We start from the raw sequence: 21,799 nt of genomic DNA, 5'->3' as shown, positions 1-21,799 counted from the left end.
AGGGGTTAATTTATTCTTCACTCCTTAATGTATTCATAATTCACCACTCCCACATCTAGCTCCTCCCATTGTATATATAAGGAGCTGTCTACATCTTTTTCCTTGCTTCTATCTGAGAATATTCAGTGAATATAGAATGCCTGCTGTAAATAAAAGAAAATATATTCAAACCTCTAACTCTCACTAATCTTATTGAGTCTGATCCTGAAAATATTGCAACAATCTTTAGCATATAGTTTAGTATAATAGTCCACAAAAGCTTCTTTAATTAATTTTTGTTGAAAGATTTCTTTCACTCCAATATCAATACTATCAATAGTCCGTATACTCTGCTTCTTCCTTAATGTATAGGCCAACCATCTGCCCGGTTTATTGGCGTTGCAAAATGTATTATGCCTCGCATATTGTAGATTTGTTGCAACTTGTTCCGCCATAAGCATTTGAAATTGATCTTTCAGAAGTTTAATAACACCACGTGTTCTTTCATCTGTTGGGTTTTTAATAAGTAGCTGTTCTTTATTCTTTATTTCTGCTTCCAATTCAGATCTTTTCTTTTGTCGATTCAGTCTATGTTTAGAATTCATATAAATGAGTACCCCTCTCATATAAGCTTTGTTCGCATCCCACACAATTTCAACTGAGGTACCCTTATTCAAGTTCATTTCAAAAAATTCTTTCAACTGCTTCTTAAGTTCTGTTATATTTTTTTCATATCTAAACAAGTTTTCATTTAATCTCCATGATCGTCTCTCGATTTTACCCATCTCAATTTCTATCCATACTGGGCTATGGTCGGTCAAAGTTCTTGGAAAAATCTTTGTTCTTTTTGTCTTAACAAGTAGATCATCTGACAACAAAATAAAATCAATCCTAGAGAAGGATCTATGTCTATCGGAAAAAAAAGTATAGTCCAATTCTTTTGGGTTGTGTATTCTCCAAATATCTTTTAATTCCAAATCTTCTTTCATATCAAAAAAAGTCTGTGGTAGTCTAATCCTAGATTTCGCCAAACTCTTTTTATCTAATTTAGAATCAATTACACCATTCCAATCTCCCATAATTAAAATAGATCTATAGTCCCATTGCAGTATTTTAGTGTGTAGCATTTTATAGAAATGATCCTGTTGTTGGTTGGGAGCATAAATTCCAATCAAAAGAATTTGGCCATTTACTGTAAACAATTCAATTGCTATAAACCTACCATCTTTATCTGCTTCTATAATTTTAGCTGTCTATCTTTTGTTTACATAAATAACCACACCATTCTTTTTTTGCAAAGTTGAAGCTATAAAATGTGTTCCTAATTTAGAATTTATCAAGTATTTTTGATCTTGAGTTCTAATATGAATTTCTTGTAGACAAATTATATCATTATTAAATTGTCTCAAATATGCAAATAACTTCTTCCTTTTCTGTAATGAGTTCAACCCATTCACATTCCAAGATAAGCACTTAATTGTCATCTTTATCTTTTTGAAGCGACGAGCAGAATAGCCGAAGACCCTCCGAAATCTTCGGTTTTGCTCCCCCCATGGCTTCAGACTCTTGTGTAGTACTCTTAGCTCCCTTTTTGTATTGTCTTTCCTGTTGTTGCTTTTCTTTAAGTTGCTTAGATTTTGCACGAGTTATACGCTGGTCTTTGACTTCAACCATCCGAGCCGGGTCCAAAATTGGAGAAGATTCTATCAGGTGCTCCTCCAAAAAACCTCCTACAGCACCCTGCATTTCCTCTGGCTCCACCTGCTTAGACTGTTCTTGCAACTCTTGCTGGAGTTGCTTCTTATCACTCTCCTTAATCTCCAACACTGTAGACGTACGTGGAGATGGTGTTCTTTCTTTAAGAATAGTAGAATAAAAATGCTCCGCCTTCTCCACAGTATTCAAGCGATGTCTTTCTCCATTATATTTCAAAATTATACCAGTTGGGGCATCCCACCGGAATGGTATCTCTTGTTTTTTCAGTTCATTTACTAGAAAGCCAAAATCTTTTCTAGCTTTCAACATTTTGGGTGGCAATTCTTTGTAAACTCCAATTTGAGCCCCCCCCCCACTTGCACAGAGGAGAGAAAAGATTTTTGCAGGATATCATTTCTTATTGCTCTGTCTGTAAAATATATCACCACATCTCTAGGCAATTGTCTTTGTCTGGCCACCCAAGAGTTCACTCTGTAAATTTTGTCTATTTTATAAAAAACCACATCAGGATTAATTTTTAATAACACTGCCAAAGCCTCAGCACAAATCTGTCTCAAATCCTGTCTGTCATCCTCTCTGATTCCTCGAAGCCTTATAGCGAATTCCATGGCCCTGAATTGCATCATTATAATTTCATTTTCAACTCTCTGCATTTTATCATCAACATCAGAAATTTTATAATCATTGTCCTTAATCTTAACATTGACTTCTGATTTAAATTCTTCCACTTTGGAGTCCACTTTAATAATAAATTCTGCAAATCCAGACGCCACATCCGTTATTTTTTTAGTCATAATCCTGTTTCACCATATCTTTGATTTCATTAATTTCCTGCATAATTTCCTGTTGAGATTTTTGAAGTTTATCATCTATTTCCTGTTGAGATTTTTGAAATTTATCATCCAAAGCCTGAGAGATAAATTCTTTTAAATTTTCAAAATCAAAATCTTTTTTCTGAGTCTGTTGGGTAGAAGGAGGCTGTAATTCATGTTTGTGTGTGGGGGATCCCCCCCCCCGCTGCCTTTCCTTCCTGCTTCTTTGAAGCCATCCTGCCACGTAGGTTAGTTTTTCTAAAAAGGGAAGTCCTTTTTCCTTTTCCACCTCCACAAAGACTTCTAAAAAAGTCCCCCAGGTTTAATCAAATAGAAGCTAGACTGAAGCAGACTCAGATTTTAAAGAAAGAGTTTTTTCCTCTTCTCCTGTTCCTCTGTATTACAGGCAGAGTAACTTTGTAACAGATCAAAGTAGCTTCACAGAATCACTTTCACTAGCTCGTTAACTCTGCTGCTGGGCGCCATTTTTTTTTTTTTTTCAAATCAGTTTCACTCGAGTTAAAAAGTCAGCAAAACATTAATACTTGCGATTTCCAAGTTAGGGGGTTCAAGTTGATATTTCCGCTGTTTGTTAAGGTTGGTTTCATTCAGTTAAAACGTTTGCAGCAGCCGGCTTGTTCTGCAGGAAGCAGAATCGTCCCACGCCGTCCGGAGTCTGGCAAGTTGAAAGGGAGCCACGCCTGTTTCCTCCCCAGCAGCGATTCTCTGGGGGCTCACAGGGGCTCAACCAGTGCCTTGCCTTCTCTCCTCCTGCAATCATTCGGATTTTGGAGTTTTCAAGCCGCTTCTCGATGTCGAAGCGGCTCTACAGACGGCGGGGCTGGCGGTCCTTAAGAAGAGACCGTCTTCGCCGGCAGCCAGCAAACCGGAAATGCCCTAATTGTCTTCTCTTGATCTGATTCCCTGTACCCTTCACATTCCATGTCATTATTTTTATTAAACCCATTTAAACTGTAACTTTTTTAATCCTTTCCCCTCCTCTTCCTTTCTGTGCCCAGATCCCAACACCAATCTCCCACATTCCAAACAACATTCAACATAGAAGAAAAAAAACAATAAAAAAAAACAAAAAAGGACAAAAAACACATCAAACATTGAATAACAAACAATCTTCGTCCCCCACATCCTCAATTGGTTTCCGCCTCTATAAAGAGAGTGAGGGAGAGGGGACGTGCCAATGGTCGGGTCACTTCTTTCGGGTAGTCTACTTAAATTCATCTCTCAGAGAAAAGGGTGGTAACTTCTCCCCGCACTCAGCTTCCTGCAATTCTTTTTCAAGATCCTTCAATTTCTTATCCGCTCCATCTCCCATTATATCATCACGACTTTTCTTTTGTTCAACCATCGCAGGTGAGATTTCCTTCCGCTTTAGTCCTTTAGGATCTTGTCCTCCAGCAGCCCCTTTTTCTTCTGGTGTTGATGTTTTTGCATATGTTCCACCCATCTTGAGCATTTGATCTTTTATCTCTGTTACGTCCTCATACTTTACAATCAATCCAAGTTCATGTAAGTATAACACTGCATCTGTTTCCAAAGTAATTATTTGCATTCTTCCTTTATAAAAAAATTTTAGTTGCTGTGGCGGTCTCCAGTTATATTTAATTCCATTGTCTCTCAGAACCTTTGTGATTGGTTTCAAAAAAAATCTCCATGCCCTTTCTTCTCTTGATATATCCGGAAAGACTTGAATAATTTTCTCCTCAAATTTCAAAGCTTCACCCATCTCTCTCACTTTCACCATCACTTCCAATTTGTCACTAAGATTTGCAAATCTGACAAGTACATTTCTATTTAAGCCGGTTTGTCTTTTAAACCCAATTCTAAAAACACTTGCCAGATTTGTTGCTGTAAATGTGATTTGTGTATCCAAGTCATTGAGCCATTTTAAAACTCGTTGTTTCAAATTGTCCACTTTTTCTTCTTGAATTCCACGAATAACCAGATTATATTTCCTCGCTTCTTCTTCCAAAAGACAAATTTTTTTATCTTGTTCATTTTTAAAAAAGATTTCTCCAATTTGCCGATCTATCTTTGCATCATGTGTATGAATCTGCTCAATTTCATCTTTAATTATTGTCATTTCTACTGTTTGCTTTGCAAAATTTTCATTCATTTCTTGCTTCATTCTTTTAATTTCTAATGTCATATTATCCATACTATCTGACAGTCCTGATATCTTTTCACTAATTTTGGTTAAGGCCACAGCAACTTGTTGCATTTCTAAAGATTGTTGGGTCGCCATTTTTTAATAAATTTTAATTATCCACTTTTGCCAAGAGGGTCTTTAATGAAGATTAAGGGACAGCAATCCAATATTGAAGCTGAGACAGCTTATTATTGCACTCAAAAGGACCAGCAATAAAAGTTTATAGTTCTCAATTCAGCTTACATAATTTCCCTAAAAAAAAAAGCTAACATCCGTTGGAAGGCACTGCCCAGAAATGCGTTTTGCTGCTTCAACTCAGGCACTTTCACAAACAAAAGATCAACTTAAAGTTCACATATTCTTCCAAGAGAAAAAAAACACAGATCGCGGTAATAATGAGAACAAAGGCAGCTATTTACTCCAAATATGCAATCGTGACTGCCTATCTGGTCACCCCTCACTCCTTCCACTTTCCCACGCTATGAAAAGCTTCAAAATTTGAGTGGTTCAGGGTGACCTACCGATTCCAAAGTCAGTCTGCTGGGCCAGTAGCTCTTCTGATACAATTTATAAAATTTTGGTCCTTATCGGTGCATTTCAAAAACTTTAATCCACATTTATCTTCCGTAAAATGCCCTGCGAAGTGGAGAAAACGTCCTCACACCACCACGGCCATAACCACGCCCCTTATTATTCGATTTCTATACCGCCCTACTCCCGAAGGACTCAGGGCGGTGCACAGCCAGACAATAAAACACATCCATACAAAATTTAAAAGTAGAATAAAATCAAATTAAATAGTTTTGGCTCCGACAAATTTAAAACCCCGAACTGTTTAAAACCAATTTTAAAATTGAATGTATAAAATACTAAAAGATATTTAAAAATTGAAAATCTTTTATGAAAGAGGGAGAAAATTAGGCCAGGCCTGCCTGGTGAAATAATAAGGTCTTTAAAGCGCGGTGGAAGGTGCGCAGATCCGGGATCCTCTGTATCTCTGGGGGGAGTGTCAGGTTTCAGTGCTATCTTGAATAAACTTCATTCTCAAACGCAAACTCTAATAAATCACTTTTATTTTAAGAATAGCCGAGTCCGACATTCCTGATTTCATTTTGCAGCCAAACTGGCCCCTCCTTCCAACCCCCTCCTCTTCCGCTCTCCAACCCCAATGTCCCATTGGCCATCATGCAGATCCATCTCTACCTCCCGGCACGTTCTTTTCACAGGAATGTAGCCCCCATCCTCGTCTCCCAGGAAACACTATCTGTACATACAAAACTAGGTAAAAGTTCATCTTGTTATGTCAGCGCTGGAAGAGAGCCTAATTTGAAACGCTGACAGGGAGCTCGTTCCAGATAGTAGGTGCCCCCACAGAGAAGGCTCTCCCCCTGGGGGCCGCCAGTCGACATTGTTTGGCCGACAGCACCCGGAGGAGCCGCTCTCTATGGGAGCGTACCGGCCGGTGGGAGGCTATTGGTGGTAGTAGGTGGTCCCGCAAGTACCCAGGTCCTAAGCCATGGAGCGCTTTAAAGGTGGTAACCAAAACCTTGAAGCGCACCTGGAAGACCACCGGGAGCCAGTGCAGCTCGCGCAGGAGAGGTGTTACATGGGAACGCCATGTCGCTCCCATTACCACCCGCGCGGCCACACTCTGCGCCAGTTGGAGCCTCCGGGTGCTCCTCAAGGGGAGCCCCATGTAGAGAGCGTTGCAATAGTCCAGGCGGGAGGTGACAAGGGCATGAGTGACCGATCCAGAAAGTATAAGTTTCTCGATATATACAATTCCTCATCTAGTTTGGGTTATAATTTCCTCTTCTCTAACCAAATATATAATTTTTCCCAGGATAAACATGTTTGTGTTTGGTCTCTATCTTTTAGTTTTTTAGTCAATTTATCTGCTTCTGCACATTCTAAAATCTTCTTTATAATTGCCTCCTCTGATGGGATATTTTGATTTTTTCAAAGTTGAGCATACGTCAATTTTGCCGCTGTGATAATGTGTAATGCAAGATACCATGAGTCTTTTTTAATATTTTCCGGTTTGGAGCCGAGCAGGCATGTCTCTGGTCGCCATTCAATCCTTTGATTTAAAATCTCATTAAGCCATTTTTTAATTTTTCCCCAGAATTTTACTGCTTTCGGGCACGTCCACCACTGATGGTAGTAGGTGCCACGCTCAAACCCACACTTCCAGCATTCAGCAGACTGTCCACTAAACATTTTAGCTAGTCTATCGGGGGGGGGGGGGGAGATGCCACCTGTATATCATCTTGTAGATGTTTTCTTTGTATGCGATAGAAACTACTAATTTCATATTCCCCCACCAGATCTCTTGCCATTTTTCTAAATGGATTGAATACCCAAATTTTTTCCCCCAGGCAATCATTGTATCCTTGATTATCTTGTCACCTATCTCTATTCTCATCAACAATTTATAAGTTTTCGAAATCATGCCTTTTTCTTGGCCCATCAGGATTTTGTCTAATTCTTGTAAGTCAACGTTTAGACCTTTCCTATCTCTGTCTTTTTTATATTTAGATTGAATCTGTAGATAGGTCCACCAATCCACTTGCAGTCCTTGTGAGTTTAATTCCTGTTTAGATTTTAATTTTCCTTGTACATTCAGCAAATCCTTATATATTAATTTTTTCGCAGGGTTATAAAGTTTGGGGTATGTCAATGCTTCTAAAGGTGATATCCAGCACGGAGTTTTAATATAATATTTTTTACTAACTTTTTCCCAATTTCAAATTAAAATATTTCTTATGTAATGTCGGGTGAACCATTTGCTTTGTGGAGTATTATCTCGCCAAAGTGCCATATGCCAACCCTGTTGTAGGTCGTAACCTTCTATTTTAAGAAGACGACTATTTGTTGTTAAACTTTTTAGACTTTATCTCTGTCTCCATACAGGCTGTAGCTGGAGTCGTTGTTTGTGAAAACAGCTGGCTGTCATTTTGCTCCCCTCACCCCAGATCGGGAAAGTCTAGTATCTGCTGTTTTGTCAAATCTCTTTGCTGGTCCCGTTCTAACCTCTCCAGGTTGTTGGAAATGGAGGGGGGATATTTTTACTTACAAATCTCTTGTCAGCAAAGTGATCGTCGATTTTTGGTTGTTTTTCATTCTTCATTGGTGGGAGAGATCCTGGGCTGGTGCCATGGCGCTTCTTTCTTTTCCCCATGCTTTATTAGTCCTCATCAGCCAAAACTTTGTGTTGTGGTCTACTCTGTTATCACCTCCAAAAAATATTATTTAAATAAAAAGGCTTCAATGGGTATACTAAAAATTGATAAAATAAAATAAAACCAAGAGGAGCTGCTGCAAACATGCTCCGGCAGCAGCAGCAGCCCCACCCCGTCCCTTCTATGGGCCACAAATCAATCCTCCTTTTTTTATGTAACTATGGAGATGGGATCTGCTGGCTTGATGGGAAGTGTGGCTTCCAGAGGTCTCCAGGTATGTACAGCAGTAGTGGGTTTCAATTTTCTTTGCTACCGGTTCGCTATTGGGAGTGTGTGGGCACGAGTGCTCGCTTCACGAGCACATGGCGCTTCTGCACATGTGCAGAAGCTTCTGCTCATACGCAGAGCATTTTTGATGACGTCCGGGCGGGTGGGCGGAGCCTCCCGCCGCCGCTACCAGTTCGCCCGAACCAGGGCGAACCGGTAGCAACCCACCACTGATGTACGGTGATGAAGGAGACAGGTGTCCAGATCTAAAAGTGGAGTCTGATTCTTGAGGGTAAAGCAGATAGAACCAAGTAGGCCCACTCCTGTCATAATTCTCCTGCCAAGGAAGTGGCTTTTTTTCCTCCATGGGAGTGGCAAAAGATAACATATGCAGGTTTTCAGAAGACTGGGAGGAGCTGAACCATGCAGTTATGTTGTGCCCATAAGATTCATGGAGCCAGGAAATCAGGAATTCCAATCTACCTGATTTCGCCCACCAAGTTTTGCCAGGCTCTACGCAGATGTCCTAATCCCTACATTTCTTGCTGAGAAAACCAGGAGCGTGTTTCGTTCCAGAGAATCTGAGTGTCCTGGTTGCTGCTCCTTGCTTTAATTTACCAAGCCCAGAAATACTAACCACCTGCTTCCTCGTCCCCCATGTACCACAATGAGCTTCCACTTGCTCCTCTTTGGGCTACCTGCCTTGGGAATCTATGCGCTGGTATCTCACTGTCTTCGGAAGAAGCCACAGCTCCTTCACAAACCACACAGGTTTCCCATTTGATGCTTACATCTCCCACAAGGGTGGTAAGTTCTGTGATGTAAATTGGGTATCTGGATGGAGGGGCTTTGGAGGTACCGAGAGGGAGGCTGAAGAGGTCAGCATGTGCACTGCAGCTGCAAGTCAAAGGTGAATGAGGGAAGCAGAGAGAAAAGGAAATACAGTAAGTGAGATTCCTGCCTCTGCTTCTCCTCTTGAGAAGTGGGCAGGTGGGATATTTATTTATTTATTTATTTATTTATTTATTTATTTATTTCAATTTGTATACCGCCCTTCTCCTAGTGGACTCAGGGCGGTGAACAGCCAGAGCTAAAACACATGCAGATACAAAATTTAAAATTGTTAAAAGAATTATATAACTGGCCCAATTTAAAACAGTTCAATTTAAAACCCCATGACAATTTAAAACTAAAAAACTAAAAAGACTAAATTTGCATTTCTTTCTGCTCCACAATAGTCCCAAGACTTGTAAAGCTGCATTCCTAAAGCCCAAAGCAAAACAGTTTGATATTCCTTTGGAGGCAGAGTGCCTAAGATAAAATTTCTCGGAATCTGATTTCCTCTTTAGGTGCTGGAGAGCAGATTGAGAACACTTTGGGCGCCTTTAAAAAGTGAGTAATGCAATCTCCGCTCTACCTCAATTTGCCCTTCTTGTGCACTAATCCTGCCCTTCAACTTCTCATGCCAATCTTTGCATCTTCCCAGTGCAGTGAGCCAGGGGACAAACCTGCTTGAACTTGATTGCCACATAACCAAAGATGGGATTGGGATTGTGTCCCATGATGAAAATCTGAAACACCAGACTGGGCACAACATTGATATCAGCCTCACATACTATAAGGTGAGCACCTCTAGGTCCTTGGTCCCCACATGCCCTGCCTTTTGGGTATTATTCAGTTCCATTCTGTGACAGATTTTAAGGCAATGTAAGTGATGTCCCCAGGCTGTTTCTCATTATGAAGTCTCATTAGATATAAATCCTGCCTTTCCTCCAGAAATTCAAGGTGGAATAGATAACATCCTCCATTGTTAACAATTTTTTTAAAAAATCTCATTGAACTAGGTTGGACTCATTGAAGGTGTTGATCCTGCAAATGGATCTCACTTAGACCTTATCAGTCCTATCTCAGCATTCTAACCGCTACACCCCAACGCCTTTACACACTTACCAGAAACAAAATAACTTCCATATTACTCCCTTTGAACAATGGTTCTAGCTCTTTGGGGAGAATCAAAGAGCTTCTCCCCAAACTTCTAGGAGGACCTGCTCTTCATTCCCTCCCTTCAACACACATGGCAAATCTCTCTTCAAACCACTCTTACTCCTTATTCTCACTGGTTCTGTCCCCTAGGATTTGCCACACTATCATCTTCTCTGGAGGTGACATTTTCTCCAGGTGAGTAGAACTACGAGTTGCTTTGGGGAAAATGTGCTATAGTAGAAAGCAAGGCAAATTATTTGTTCTCTGTCTCTGAGAAAAATGCTCAGTTCTTGGCAGCTACCCTCAACCTACCCTTCCTAACAGGGAGCGTCTCCCATGGTACTGATCACCAGATTCCTCGTTTGGAAGTGATTTTTGAGCAATTCCCTAGAATCCCTATTAATATTGAAATTAAAGAGGATGATGACCAGAGGTGGGTTTCAGCAGGTTCTGACCAGTTCTGGAGAACCAGTAGCGGAAATTTTGAGTAGTTCAGAGAACCGGTAGTAAAAATTCTAACTGGCCCTGCCCACAACTATTCTCTGCCTCCCAAGTCCCAGCTGATCGGGAGGAAATGGGGATTTTGCAGTAACCTTCCCCTGGAGTGGAGTGGGAATGGAGATTTTACAGTATCCTTCCCCTGCCACGCCCACCAAGCCATGCCCACCAAGCCACACCCACAGAACCGGTAGTAAAAAAATTTGAAACCCACCACTGATGATGACCTAAGGTAAGAAACCCAATTGAGCTTTTCAAATTTCTTGCTCTTGCTCTTATTCTATTCTGTCCTCTCATTCCTGTAATTTAGTCACATTCCTAAGAATATAGAATGTCTAGGAAGATGTTGACCTCCCAAATCTCATTCCACTTCTGCAGTTAATGCTTTCATTCGAGGCTGCTCAAATCCATTGAGAAACTTGGATTCATCATTTTGGAAAAAAAAGTTTGCTACAAGAGCAAACTTTCAATGAATTTTTAAAAATATCTGGGATTTTACATAAAAATAGGCATAGAGGAAAGGAAATAAGTATTCGAAGGCTTACATAGTTTCAAGAAATATTCATATTTTCTCTCAAACAATATTGAATTATGTAATCATAATTTAGAGCAGGAACTGGCAGTCTTTTCCTGGGGAAGGAGAGATCACTATTGTTGTATAAGGCTTTCAATTTGCAAGGACCAGGAATATCACAAGCTGCCTGAGTCACCCGAATAAAAAGAACCACAATTTTTATGTCCTTTTGACCATATGACAACAGAAAGTCCTCAACTGACAACCATTTGTTCTAAATTGTGATGGCACTGAAAAAAATGTTATTTATGACTGGTCCTTGCACTTACAATCATTGTAGCATCCCCATGATCGCATGATCAAAATGTGGACACTTGGCAAATGGCATGTATTTATGATGGTTGCAGCATCCCAGTGTCACATCATCCCACTTGCGACCTTCCCAGTCAGCTTCCAACAAGCAGGGTCAATGGGGGAAGCCAGATTCGCTTAATGACCATATATTCACTTAACAACTGCAGTGATTTGCTTAATCATGGCAAAAAGTTTGTAAAATTGGGCGCGACTCACTTAACAACCACCTTGCTTATTGATGGGAATTCTGGTCTCCATTGTGGTCGTAAGTTGATGAGTACCTGTACTTTTTGGTAGTATGAACTTGGAAGCTTTAGAGACAGTAAAAAAATAAAGAGAGCTATAAGTAGCTTAAGGTCTTCAAGTTGCTCATCCTTGAACTGAGAGTACAGGTAGCCACAGTCCTGGCTGGTGGATTGGGACCCCTACATCTCATCACTTATTCATATCACTGTTCACATCAAGGTGTTAGAAGAAGCTGAATGTCTATAGAGCTCCACAGTATAGGATGAAAAGAGTATAAGAGCATAAGACTACATTTGCATAAGACTACCACCTGAAAACCATCACGGATCCGCTGTTAGACCCCCTGCAATTTGCATACCGAACAAATAGATTGACAGATGATACTGTTAATATGGCTCTGCACTACATCCTACAACATCTTGAATCGCCAAAGACCTACGCAAGGGTCCTCTTTGTAGACTTTAGTTCATTCAATACCATCATACCGGACATTCTTCTAACTAAACTAAACTAGCTGGAGGTACCTGAACACACTTGTAAGTGGATCATAAACTTCCTAACAGACAGGAAGCAGCAGGTGAAGCTAAGCAGAATCACATCAGATACCTGTACAATTAGCACAGCCCCCCCCCCAAGGATGTGTGCTCTCTCCACTTCTCTCTATATACCAATGACTGCAACTCAAATGATCCATCTGCTAAACTACTGAAGTTTGCAGATGATACAACAGTGATTGGTCTCATTCGAGACAACGATGAATCCGCATACAGACGGGAGGTTGAACAACTAGCCTCGTGGTGCGACCGGAACAATCTGGAACTGAACACACTCAAAACCATAGAAATGGTGGTGGACTTTAGGAGAAACCCTCCCATACTACCACCTCTTACAATACTAGACAACACAGTATCAACAGTAGAGACCTTCAAATTTCTAGGTTCTATCATATCTCAAGACCTAAAATGGATACCTAACATCAAAAACGTCATCAAAAAAGCACAACAAAGAATGTTCTTTCTGTGCCAACTCAGGAAGCTCAAACTGCCCAAGGAGCTGCTGATCCAGTTCTACAGAGGAATTATTGAGTCTGTCATCTGCACCTCTATAACTGTCTGGTTTGGTTCTTCAGACTTCAGAGGATAATTAGAACTGTAGAAAAAACAGAGGACTTCCGGTTGGTGAATCCCAGCGAAATGGCGCTGTGACAGCGATCGCTGCTTGCAGTGCCACTTTTTTGTTGCGTTTTGGGGTCCCTTTGAGGCGTGGGAGCTTGGAGAGCTCCGCGGACGATAGCGGGGTGTCAGCAGGCAGAGCGGTGAGGAGCAAGCACTCTCTGCTGGACCGACTACCGCTGTCAAACTAACGCGGCGCGTCTGCTTTAAATGGCAGACTTGAAGCTGTGATAGCCAACAAAAGACAGGAAGCAAGAAGATTTCGGTGAAGTTGGTGCCTATGATCATTCGTACTACTCTCCCTTAAACACGCTCGGAGTGAGTTCAATTGGATTGTGCTGGCTGCGTCGGATAAGAAGGATCCTGGAAGGAATTGGCGGCGATTGTGAGGTTGGAGGAGATTGGTGGGAGACGAAATCGCAGACGTGCTGGTGAGACTGAGGATACTTTTAGAAAGGGAGACGGAGCCTTCAGTGGATTGGATTGATACTTTGTTTTGAGCAAACAAACTTTGGAAAGTTAAGAGTGTGGAATAGACTAATTGAATAAAGGAACTGGATTTTGGAAGTGCGGTAGCTGTCAGGACTAACAATAAGATTGTCTTGAGCTGAGAGACTGAGAAGGAGCACTTGGGGAAGATAACATGGCTGATGAAATCTGAATGACAATGCAAATGGAGAGTGATTGAACTTAAGAGCAACGCGAAGCAGATCATACAGCAAAGCGTGCCTGCTGCATCATTGTAAAAGAATTTTTTTATATTTTTTGGTTGCTTTTCCCCTCTGCTCTTTTATGACTGAGAGAAGTTATTGAGCAATTAATCAATTAATCAATTAATTAATCAACGAGTTGGGCAAATAACAACAACAAAAAAAAACATTAGAAAATTTATATATCTACAAGTATATATCTATATTAATATTATATATATTACATATTCCATTTTAGATAATCTAAATTAATTGTGAACTTATTTAAAATTTATTAAGTACTTTTTAGATTTTTTTATTAAGGAATTTATATATGCTATAATCTTTTATATTCTATAATTGGATTTTTCCCTTTCTTCTCCTCCTTTCTTCTTTCAATTATTGATTCTTAATTTTGATTAGCTTTTTATAACTTAAAATATTGAATATTGAGATTGCATAATTAATTATCTATATGTGTACTTAGATTGCTCAAGATATATTAGAAAGTCATCAGTGCTTAAGTGTTAAATAAGAGTAGGTAAAGATAATTTGCTTAAGTAGTGGTAGCAGGTGAGAGGGTTATCATAGTTCAAATTAGTTTAACTATTAATTGATCAATAAGTGACTTATTACAAGATAGGTTTGTGCAATAGATAAAAATTTGAATTATTGATTTATTGTATTACTAAACAATATTGAATAGTGGAACGGAAGGGAACGATTTAATATAAATTCATTTGATAGAGGCAGTTAAATATTGGTGGATGACAATTTGGAAAAACATTGAAAATATAACAAGAAAACAGAAAAAGGTATTAAAAGAGATGATGAGCTTCTCATCCACGGTGACAAAAACAGGAAAGAAAACATCCTCAAATCCCACGATCACAACAACATCACCTGCTACACAGAAATTGACTGAAGGTTTCTCTAAAATGGAGAAATCAGGAATGCTACCCACAATGCAAGCAATGCAATCAACATTGACAGCAATACAGGACACGATGATTATGTTACAAGAAAAAATGTCTAGTAATCATACTGAATTGAAGACAGATATTAGGGCATTAGATCAAAAAATGATTGGTATACAGGAATCGATACAAACTAATACACAGAAGATTAAAAAGATGGAAGTTAAAATGGAACAACAGGAAAAAAATTTAGATACGGTTGACCAAAAACTGATGGAACAGAACAGGGAATTGGCAGACTCAATTACCCAATTGGAAATGGATCGAGCCTCCTTCTATCTCCGTTTCCAAAACATTGCGGAAGATAAGGAAGAAGATCTGTGATGGCAGAATTAATTGCTGGGGTGTTGCAACAAGATAAATTGGATATTATAAAGGAAATTGACGAGGCGTACAGGGTCCAGACAAATTATGCACGAAGAAATAAATTGCCAAGGGAGGTGCATATAAGATTCGCAAGGAAGAAGGTAAAGGATATCCTCTATAGTATGGCAAGAGATGAGCCAATCATGTATAAGGGAAAGGAGGTGATCATACTGAAACAAATCCCAAGGAGGGTAAGGGAGATAAGGAGAGATTATAGGTTTTTGGCTACTCAATTAAACAAAAGGAATATTCTCTTCAGGTGGATCTTACCAGAAGGCATGTGGATCACGTGGCAAGGGAATAAAGTTAAGATAGATAGCTTAGTAGCAGCTCAAGAGTTCCTGGATCAATTACGAGCGTCTGAAGAGGATCAAAGTAGTAAAGAGGAGTTAGAGGCGGAAACATCGAAAGAAGAAGTAACCCAGCAGATAAGAGAGAAAGAAGGGACATCGAAGGAAAAGGAGGAGGAAGATAAGGATAGTAAGGAGACAAAGAAAGACCAAAGTCCACAAAGAGTCACACGTGCCAAGAAGTATTAGGATAGTATACAAAAATTAAGAGATGGATGATTGGAAATTGATATCGGTTAACGTAAATGGCCTAAACGATAACAAAAAGAGGAAAATATTTTTTACAAAATTAGCTAAACAAAATATGGATATAGTGTGCCTTCAAGAGGTCCATATTAAAAAGGAAAATCAAAAATATTTGGAATATAAGAAATTGGGGAATCTTTATGCATCCCTAGCTGATAAAAAGAAAAGGGGAGTAGCATTGTACATCAAGAAGGAAATAAAAGCCGAACTAAAATATGCAGACCCGAAGGGAAGGGTATTAATGGTGGAAGTTAAAAGAGGCAACTGTCCAATCTTATTAACAGCAATTTATGCCCCGAATGAAAACCTAGGAGACTTTTATAAAAAATTAGGAGAGAGATTAAGCATGATGGATAAGAGCAAGATTTGCATAATTGGCAATTTTAATGGGGTAATAGATTCAAATAGAGATTATAAGGGGACCAAAGGTAAAAAGAAAAAGAGGAAAAATTTACCAAAACCATTCTTTGATATGGTAGAAGAATTCAATCTAGTGGATATTTGGCGGGTTCTGCACCCATATCAGAGGCAGTATACATATTATTCTAATCCTAAGAAATCTTGGTCTAGGATTGATATGATGTGGATAAGCAGAGATATAGGGTTAGATATTAAGTCAACAGAAATCATGCCCAACATTTGGGCAGACCATAATCCATTAGAGGTTAAATGGGAATGTACGCACAAGAGAAGAAATACAAGATGGAGATTAAATAATCAATTTCTAAAGGACAAGCAAAATGTTGAGAAAGTAAAAAAAGAATTAAATTTATTTTTTGAAGTAAATGAAAAGGAAGCAACATCTCGAGGTATCATATGGGATACAATGAAAGCGTACATAAGAGGACTAGCAATATTGTATAGTGCACACAGGAATAAGGAAAGAAGAGAGAGGCAGAAGGCACTGATAGAAGAATTAGGGAAAGCCGAGAGGGAACTACAACATAAACCAGATAATAAGGATGTTAAAGAAAATTGGATGGTTATACGGCACAAATTAAACGTAATAGATCAAGAGGAATTGGTGTACAAAATGAAACGAACCAAACAATATTATTTTGAAAATGCAAACAAACCGGGCAGGTGGCTGTCCTATAGGTTAAAAAAAGAAAAAGAGAAAGGCATAATTCATCAATTGGAAGACCCGGAAGGCCACCTCAACAATAAACAGGAAGATAAATTGGAGATTGCCCGAGAGTATTATGCGGCTCTGTATGCGGAAGAACAAATTCCTAATGAAAAGGTGGTCCAATACTTGTCAAAAGAAAGTCTTCCAAAAATCGGGGAAGAGGATAAAGAAATACTTAATAAAGAAATAACGATGACAGAATGGTAATATCAAAACTTAAAAAGAACAAATCCCCAGGCCCAGATGGACTTCCAGGGGAATTTTATAAAAATTCGGATTTGGGAGAAATTTTGTTACCAAAGTTGTTAGAAATTTATAATGAGGCCCTAACAGAATCCAAAATTCCAGAATCATGGAGAGAGGCATATATTACTCTCCTCCAAAAAGAAGGAGAAGACCCAAAATTAATTAAAAATTACAGACCGATATCCCTCCTGAATACGGACTACAAAATCTATATGGGTATTTTAGCAGGAAGGCTAAAAATAATTTTGAATAAATTAATACACAGTGACCAAAATGGATTCCTCCCTGGGTGCCCTCTATCCCCACTTCTATTTATCTTAGCACTAGAAGTATTCTTGAGAAAGATTAGGAACAATAATGAAATAAAGGGTCTGACAATCAGAAAAGAGATATATAAGACACAGGCATTTGCAGATGATGTGGTATTAATCATGGAAGAACCATTAGAATCAGGCACTAAAATTCTGGAAGAATTGGGCAATTACGGGGAGGTAGCAGGCCTTAAATTAAATAAATCCAAAACTAAATTATTAACAAAAAATATGACGGAGGTAAGGAAAAAAGTACTGGAAGAATTAATGGAGATCCAAATCGCCAAGAAGGTAAAATACCTGGGGGTCTGGATTTCATCAAGGTGCTCGGCCCTCAGAGAGGATAATTATTTACCATTGATTAGAAATATTAAACAGGATCTGGAAAAGTGGGGAAGACTACAGATATCATTATTAGGCAGAATCGCAGCAATAAAAATGAGCATATTACCCAAGTTATTGTATCTATTCCGAACGGTCCCTGTTAAATTAGATAAAAAATTCTTTCTGGAGCTCAATAGCATCATCAGGAAATTTATTTGGGAGGGAAAGAAACCAAGGATAGCAATTAGGAATTTACAGGACAAGAAGGAAAGAGGGGGTTTCGGATTACCTAAATGGGAGTTATATCAAAAAGCTGCAAACCTAGTATGGCTGAAAGAATGGGCAACCCTGAGAAATAAAAGACTGTTAACTTTAGAAGGGTATGATCTCCAGAAGGGTTGGCATGCATATCTCTGGGATACTGGGAAGAAGATAAAAACTTACTTCCATAGACATAAAATAAGGGAGATCTTGATACAAATATGGGGAGAGATGGCTTTCCACCATGGAGGCTATAATATATCCAAATGTATTAGAAATGGGTAAAACGGTCAGATACAATGAATTATTAGATGGGGGAGGGAACCTTAAAACAAGGGAAGAATTGATGGAACAAGGTATTTCTATAGACTGGTGGCCATATAACCAAATTAAATCCAGATATAAAAAAGATAAGGAGGAATTTGGCATTGAAATGAGCATAAATGGATTTGACAAGATATGGATGGGTACGGACGACAAAATTTTAGCTAAATTATATAATTACTTATTGGAGTACGATATGGCAGAGGAAGTAGTTAAAGAACCGATGTTAGCATGGGCCAAAAATATAGGACAGAATATAAATTTGAACGAATGGGATTCAATATGGAATAATAACCTTAAAATGACAAAGGCGACGGCTTATAAGGAAAACCAATACAAGCTGTTTTATAGATGGCATATGGCCCCAGCCAGGATAGCGAAGATCTACCCCAATTCGAGCCCTAAATGTTGGAAATGTGACCATCAGCAGGGTACTTTTTATCATTGCTGGTGGACATGTAATCAGGCACAAAAATTCTGGAGGATGATATGGGTGTGGATTAGAAAAATAATAAAAGAAAATTTTGATTTTGACCCAAAAGCTTTTCTCCTGGGAATTTTGAAAACTGAATATGCAAAAAAGAAAAAGTATTTAATTATACATATTCTGACAGCCGCTAGAATTTCCTTTGCCCAGTATTGGAAAGAAAAACAAATACCACCTCAAGAACATGTTATTGGAAAAATATTGGAGTGCGCCGAAATGAACAAATTGACTTCAGAAATTAATGACAGAGAAGATTCAGAATTTTATAGCGTGTGGGACATGTGGTACGAATGGATGGGGGAAAGAAATAAAGAAGGTAATAGAGATTAAATTTTAACTAATTAACAAAATCTATATGAATAGTATTAGATTTAGTCTTAGAGAGTTGAGCACTATTATTTTTAAGTGTTTGAAATTAAATCTAGCTTCAAGAAACAATATCAACAAAAGACAAGCAATAATGCATGTAGATGTATATATGTATATAATTGCACCAATGAACCGAAAATGTACCGATTGTATCACTATATGTTATAATAAAATCAAATTTAAAAAAAAAAAAAGAACTGTAGAAAAAACAATTATTACCAACCTGCCTTCCATTGAGGACCTGTTTACGGCACGAGTTAAAAAGAGGGCTGTGAAAATATTTACAGACCCCTCACATCCTGGACATAAATTGTTTCAACTCCTACCTTCAAAACGACGCTATAGAGCACTGCACATCAAAACTAGACACAAGAACAGTTTTTTCCCGAATGCCATCACTCTGCTAAACAAATAATTCCCTCAACACTGTCAAACTATTCACTAAGGCTGCATTACTATTACTATTAGTCTTTTCATTGTTCCTACCACCCATCTCCTCCCACTTATGACTGCATGACTGTAACTTTGTTGCTTGTATTCTTACGATTTATATTCATATTTTTTCCTAGTATGATTTGATTGCTTACTTGTACCCTATGACTATTATTAAGTGTTGTACCTTATGATTCTTGACTAATGTATCTTGTCTTTTTATGTACACTGACAGCATATGCACCAAAGACAAATTCCTTGTGTGTCCAATCACACTTGGCCAATAAAGAATTCTATTCTATTCTATTCTATTCTATTCTATTCTATTCTATTCTATTCTATTCTATTCTATTCTATTCTATTCTATTCTATTCTATTCTTCTTTGCCCAAATCCATACCCCACAGAGAAACCACCCGATTGGTGCCTTAAGACTCCACTCCCACTGATCTGATTGGTGCTTCTACTCAGTTTCCACAAGAGGCAATTGTGCAACTAAAAATTGACATCCCTTCTAGGAATCCGTTCTCTGAGGACGTGTTTTTTTTTCTTCTTCCAGGCAGCACATCTTGTCCAGAAATACCATCGTTCCCACATGAGAGCCTTGGTGGTGCAGCAGACTAAAGTGCTGTTAAGTAACACCAGCTGCCTGCAATTACTGCAAGTTCAAATCTCACCAGGCTCAAGGTTGACTCAGCCTTCCATCCTTTCGAGGTAGGTAAAATGAGGACCCGGGTTGTGGGGGCAATAAGCTGACTTTGTATAAAAAAGAACACTGCTGGGGGGGGGGCGAAAGCCCTACTAAGCAGGTATATACAAAAGTATGAAGGCTATTGCTTAACACATTGTAAGCCGCCCTGAGTCTCCGGAGAAGAGAAGAGAGCAGTAAAGAAACAGGGAAATTTGAAAACGCCTGGCACAGACAGGCTTCCAGCGGAGTTATATAAAACAATATTTGAGGTTATGGGAGAACACATGAAAGATCTATTTAACGAAGTCGTGGGAAAAGCGGAAATCCCCCACTCATGGAGAGAGGCTAACATCAGTTTAATTCCTAAAGAAGACCCCCCCTCAACAGATATAAAAAATTATAGACCAATATCCCTTCTGAACTCAGTTTACAAAATTTTTACCACAATTTTAGCAAACAGATTAAAAGGATTTCTGAATGAATTTATACATATCGACAAAAATGGATTTTTACCATCACGACAATTATGAGATAATATGAGAGCCATGCTAAACATATTGGAATATTATGAAGAATACCCAGGCAAACAGGTCGCACTAGTTTTTATAGATGCCCAGAAGGCATTTGACAGAGTCAATTGGGAGTTTATATTACTACAGCTAGAACACATGGGTTTTGGACAGAGGTTTATAAACGCAATCAAAGCTATTTATTCTAAACAAACGGCCAGACTACTGATAAATGGGGACTTGACAGAAGAATTTCTTATTGGTAAGGGCACAAGACAGGGCTGTCCTTTATCACCTTTACTCTTCATCTTATCATTAGAAACATTATTGTGTAAAATAAGGAACGAAGAAAGAATTAAAGGCCTTAGAATTGGACAACAAGTATATAAAACCCAGGCCTTTGCGGACGATATGGTTTTTATCTTGGAAGAGCCCATAGAATCTTGTCTATATCTACTAGAGACAATTGAAGAATTTGGGGTGGTAGCAGGGTTACTAATTAATAAAAAGAAAACAAATATACTAACTAAGAATATCTTAGAAGAATCCAAGAAAGGCTTACAGGAGGTGACCGGATTAAATGTAGTTAATAAAGTTAAATACTTGGGAATTTGGCAGATGTTCGAGCATACAGGAGGACAATTATAATAAACTATTGATTCAAACAAGAAAAGATCTAGACAAATGGGGCAAAATACAACTCTCACTCCTAGGACAAGTAACAACAGTTAAAGCCTACGTTTTACCGAAGTTTAACTTTTTATTTCAAACCGCCCCAGTGAATCTACCTAAAAAAATTTTCATGGAGTTAAACCAAATAATAACTAAATTTATCTGGCAGGGGAAGAAACCGCGGATTAAAAGAAAGATGATGCAAGAGATAAAAGAAAGAGGAGGCCTAGGTTTACCATGCTGGGAGAACTACTACTCGGCTGCTTTATTAGCCTGGGTAAAAGAATGGATTACCTTAGGAAATAGCCGTCTTCTTAAAATAGAAGGTTTTGACCTACAACAGGGTTGGCATAAGGCACTTTGGCGTGATAATACCCAACAAAGCAAATGGTTCACCCGACATTATATAAGAACTATCTTAATTCGAAACTGGGAAAAAGTTAGTAAAAAATACTATACTAAAACACCGTGCTGGATAGCACCTTTAGAAGCAGTGACTTACCCCAAACTCTATAACCCTGAGAAAA

The 21,799-nt window shown here is 38.7% G+C and overlaps 1 protein-coding gene across 1 annotated transcript; it reads left to right on the top strand.

Annotated features, from left to right (window-relative positions):
- Positions 1 to 8,790: 8,790 nt before the first annotated feature.
- On the top strand, positions 8,791 to 12,923 carry GDPD3 (glycerophosphodiester phosphodiesterase domain containing 3). Its single transcript, XM_070944806.1, is given in 8 exon segments — positions 8,791 to 8,915; positions 8,917 to 8,930; positions 9,473 to 9,515; positions 9,610 to 9,745; positions 10,257 to 10,269; positions 10,272 to 10,301; positions 10,431 to 10,539; positions 12,848 to 12,923. Coding segments are annotated over 8 exon segments (546 nt in total).
- Positions 12,924 to 21,799: the final 8,876 nt, after the last annotated feature.

Source organism: Pituophis catenifer, unplaced genomic scaffold, assembly GCF_029215685.1.
Source record: "Pituophis catenifer annectens isolate HBS135680 unplaced genomic scaffold, rPitCat1.0.hap2 SCAF_5, whole genome shotgun sequence".
In the NCBI taxonomy this organism is placed as follows: Eukaryota; Metazoa; Chordata; class Lepidosauria; order Squamata; family Colubridae; genus Pituophis; species Pituophis catenifer.
The sequence above is the reverse complement of the archived record's forward strand: the minus strand, read 5'-3'. Positions and strand labels throughout refer to the sequence as shown.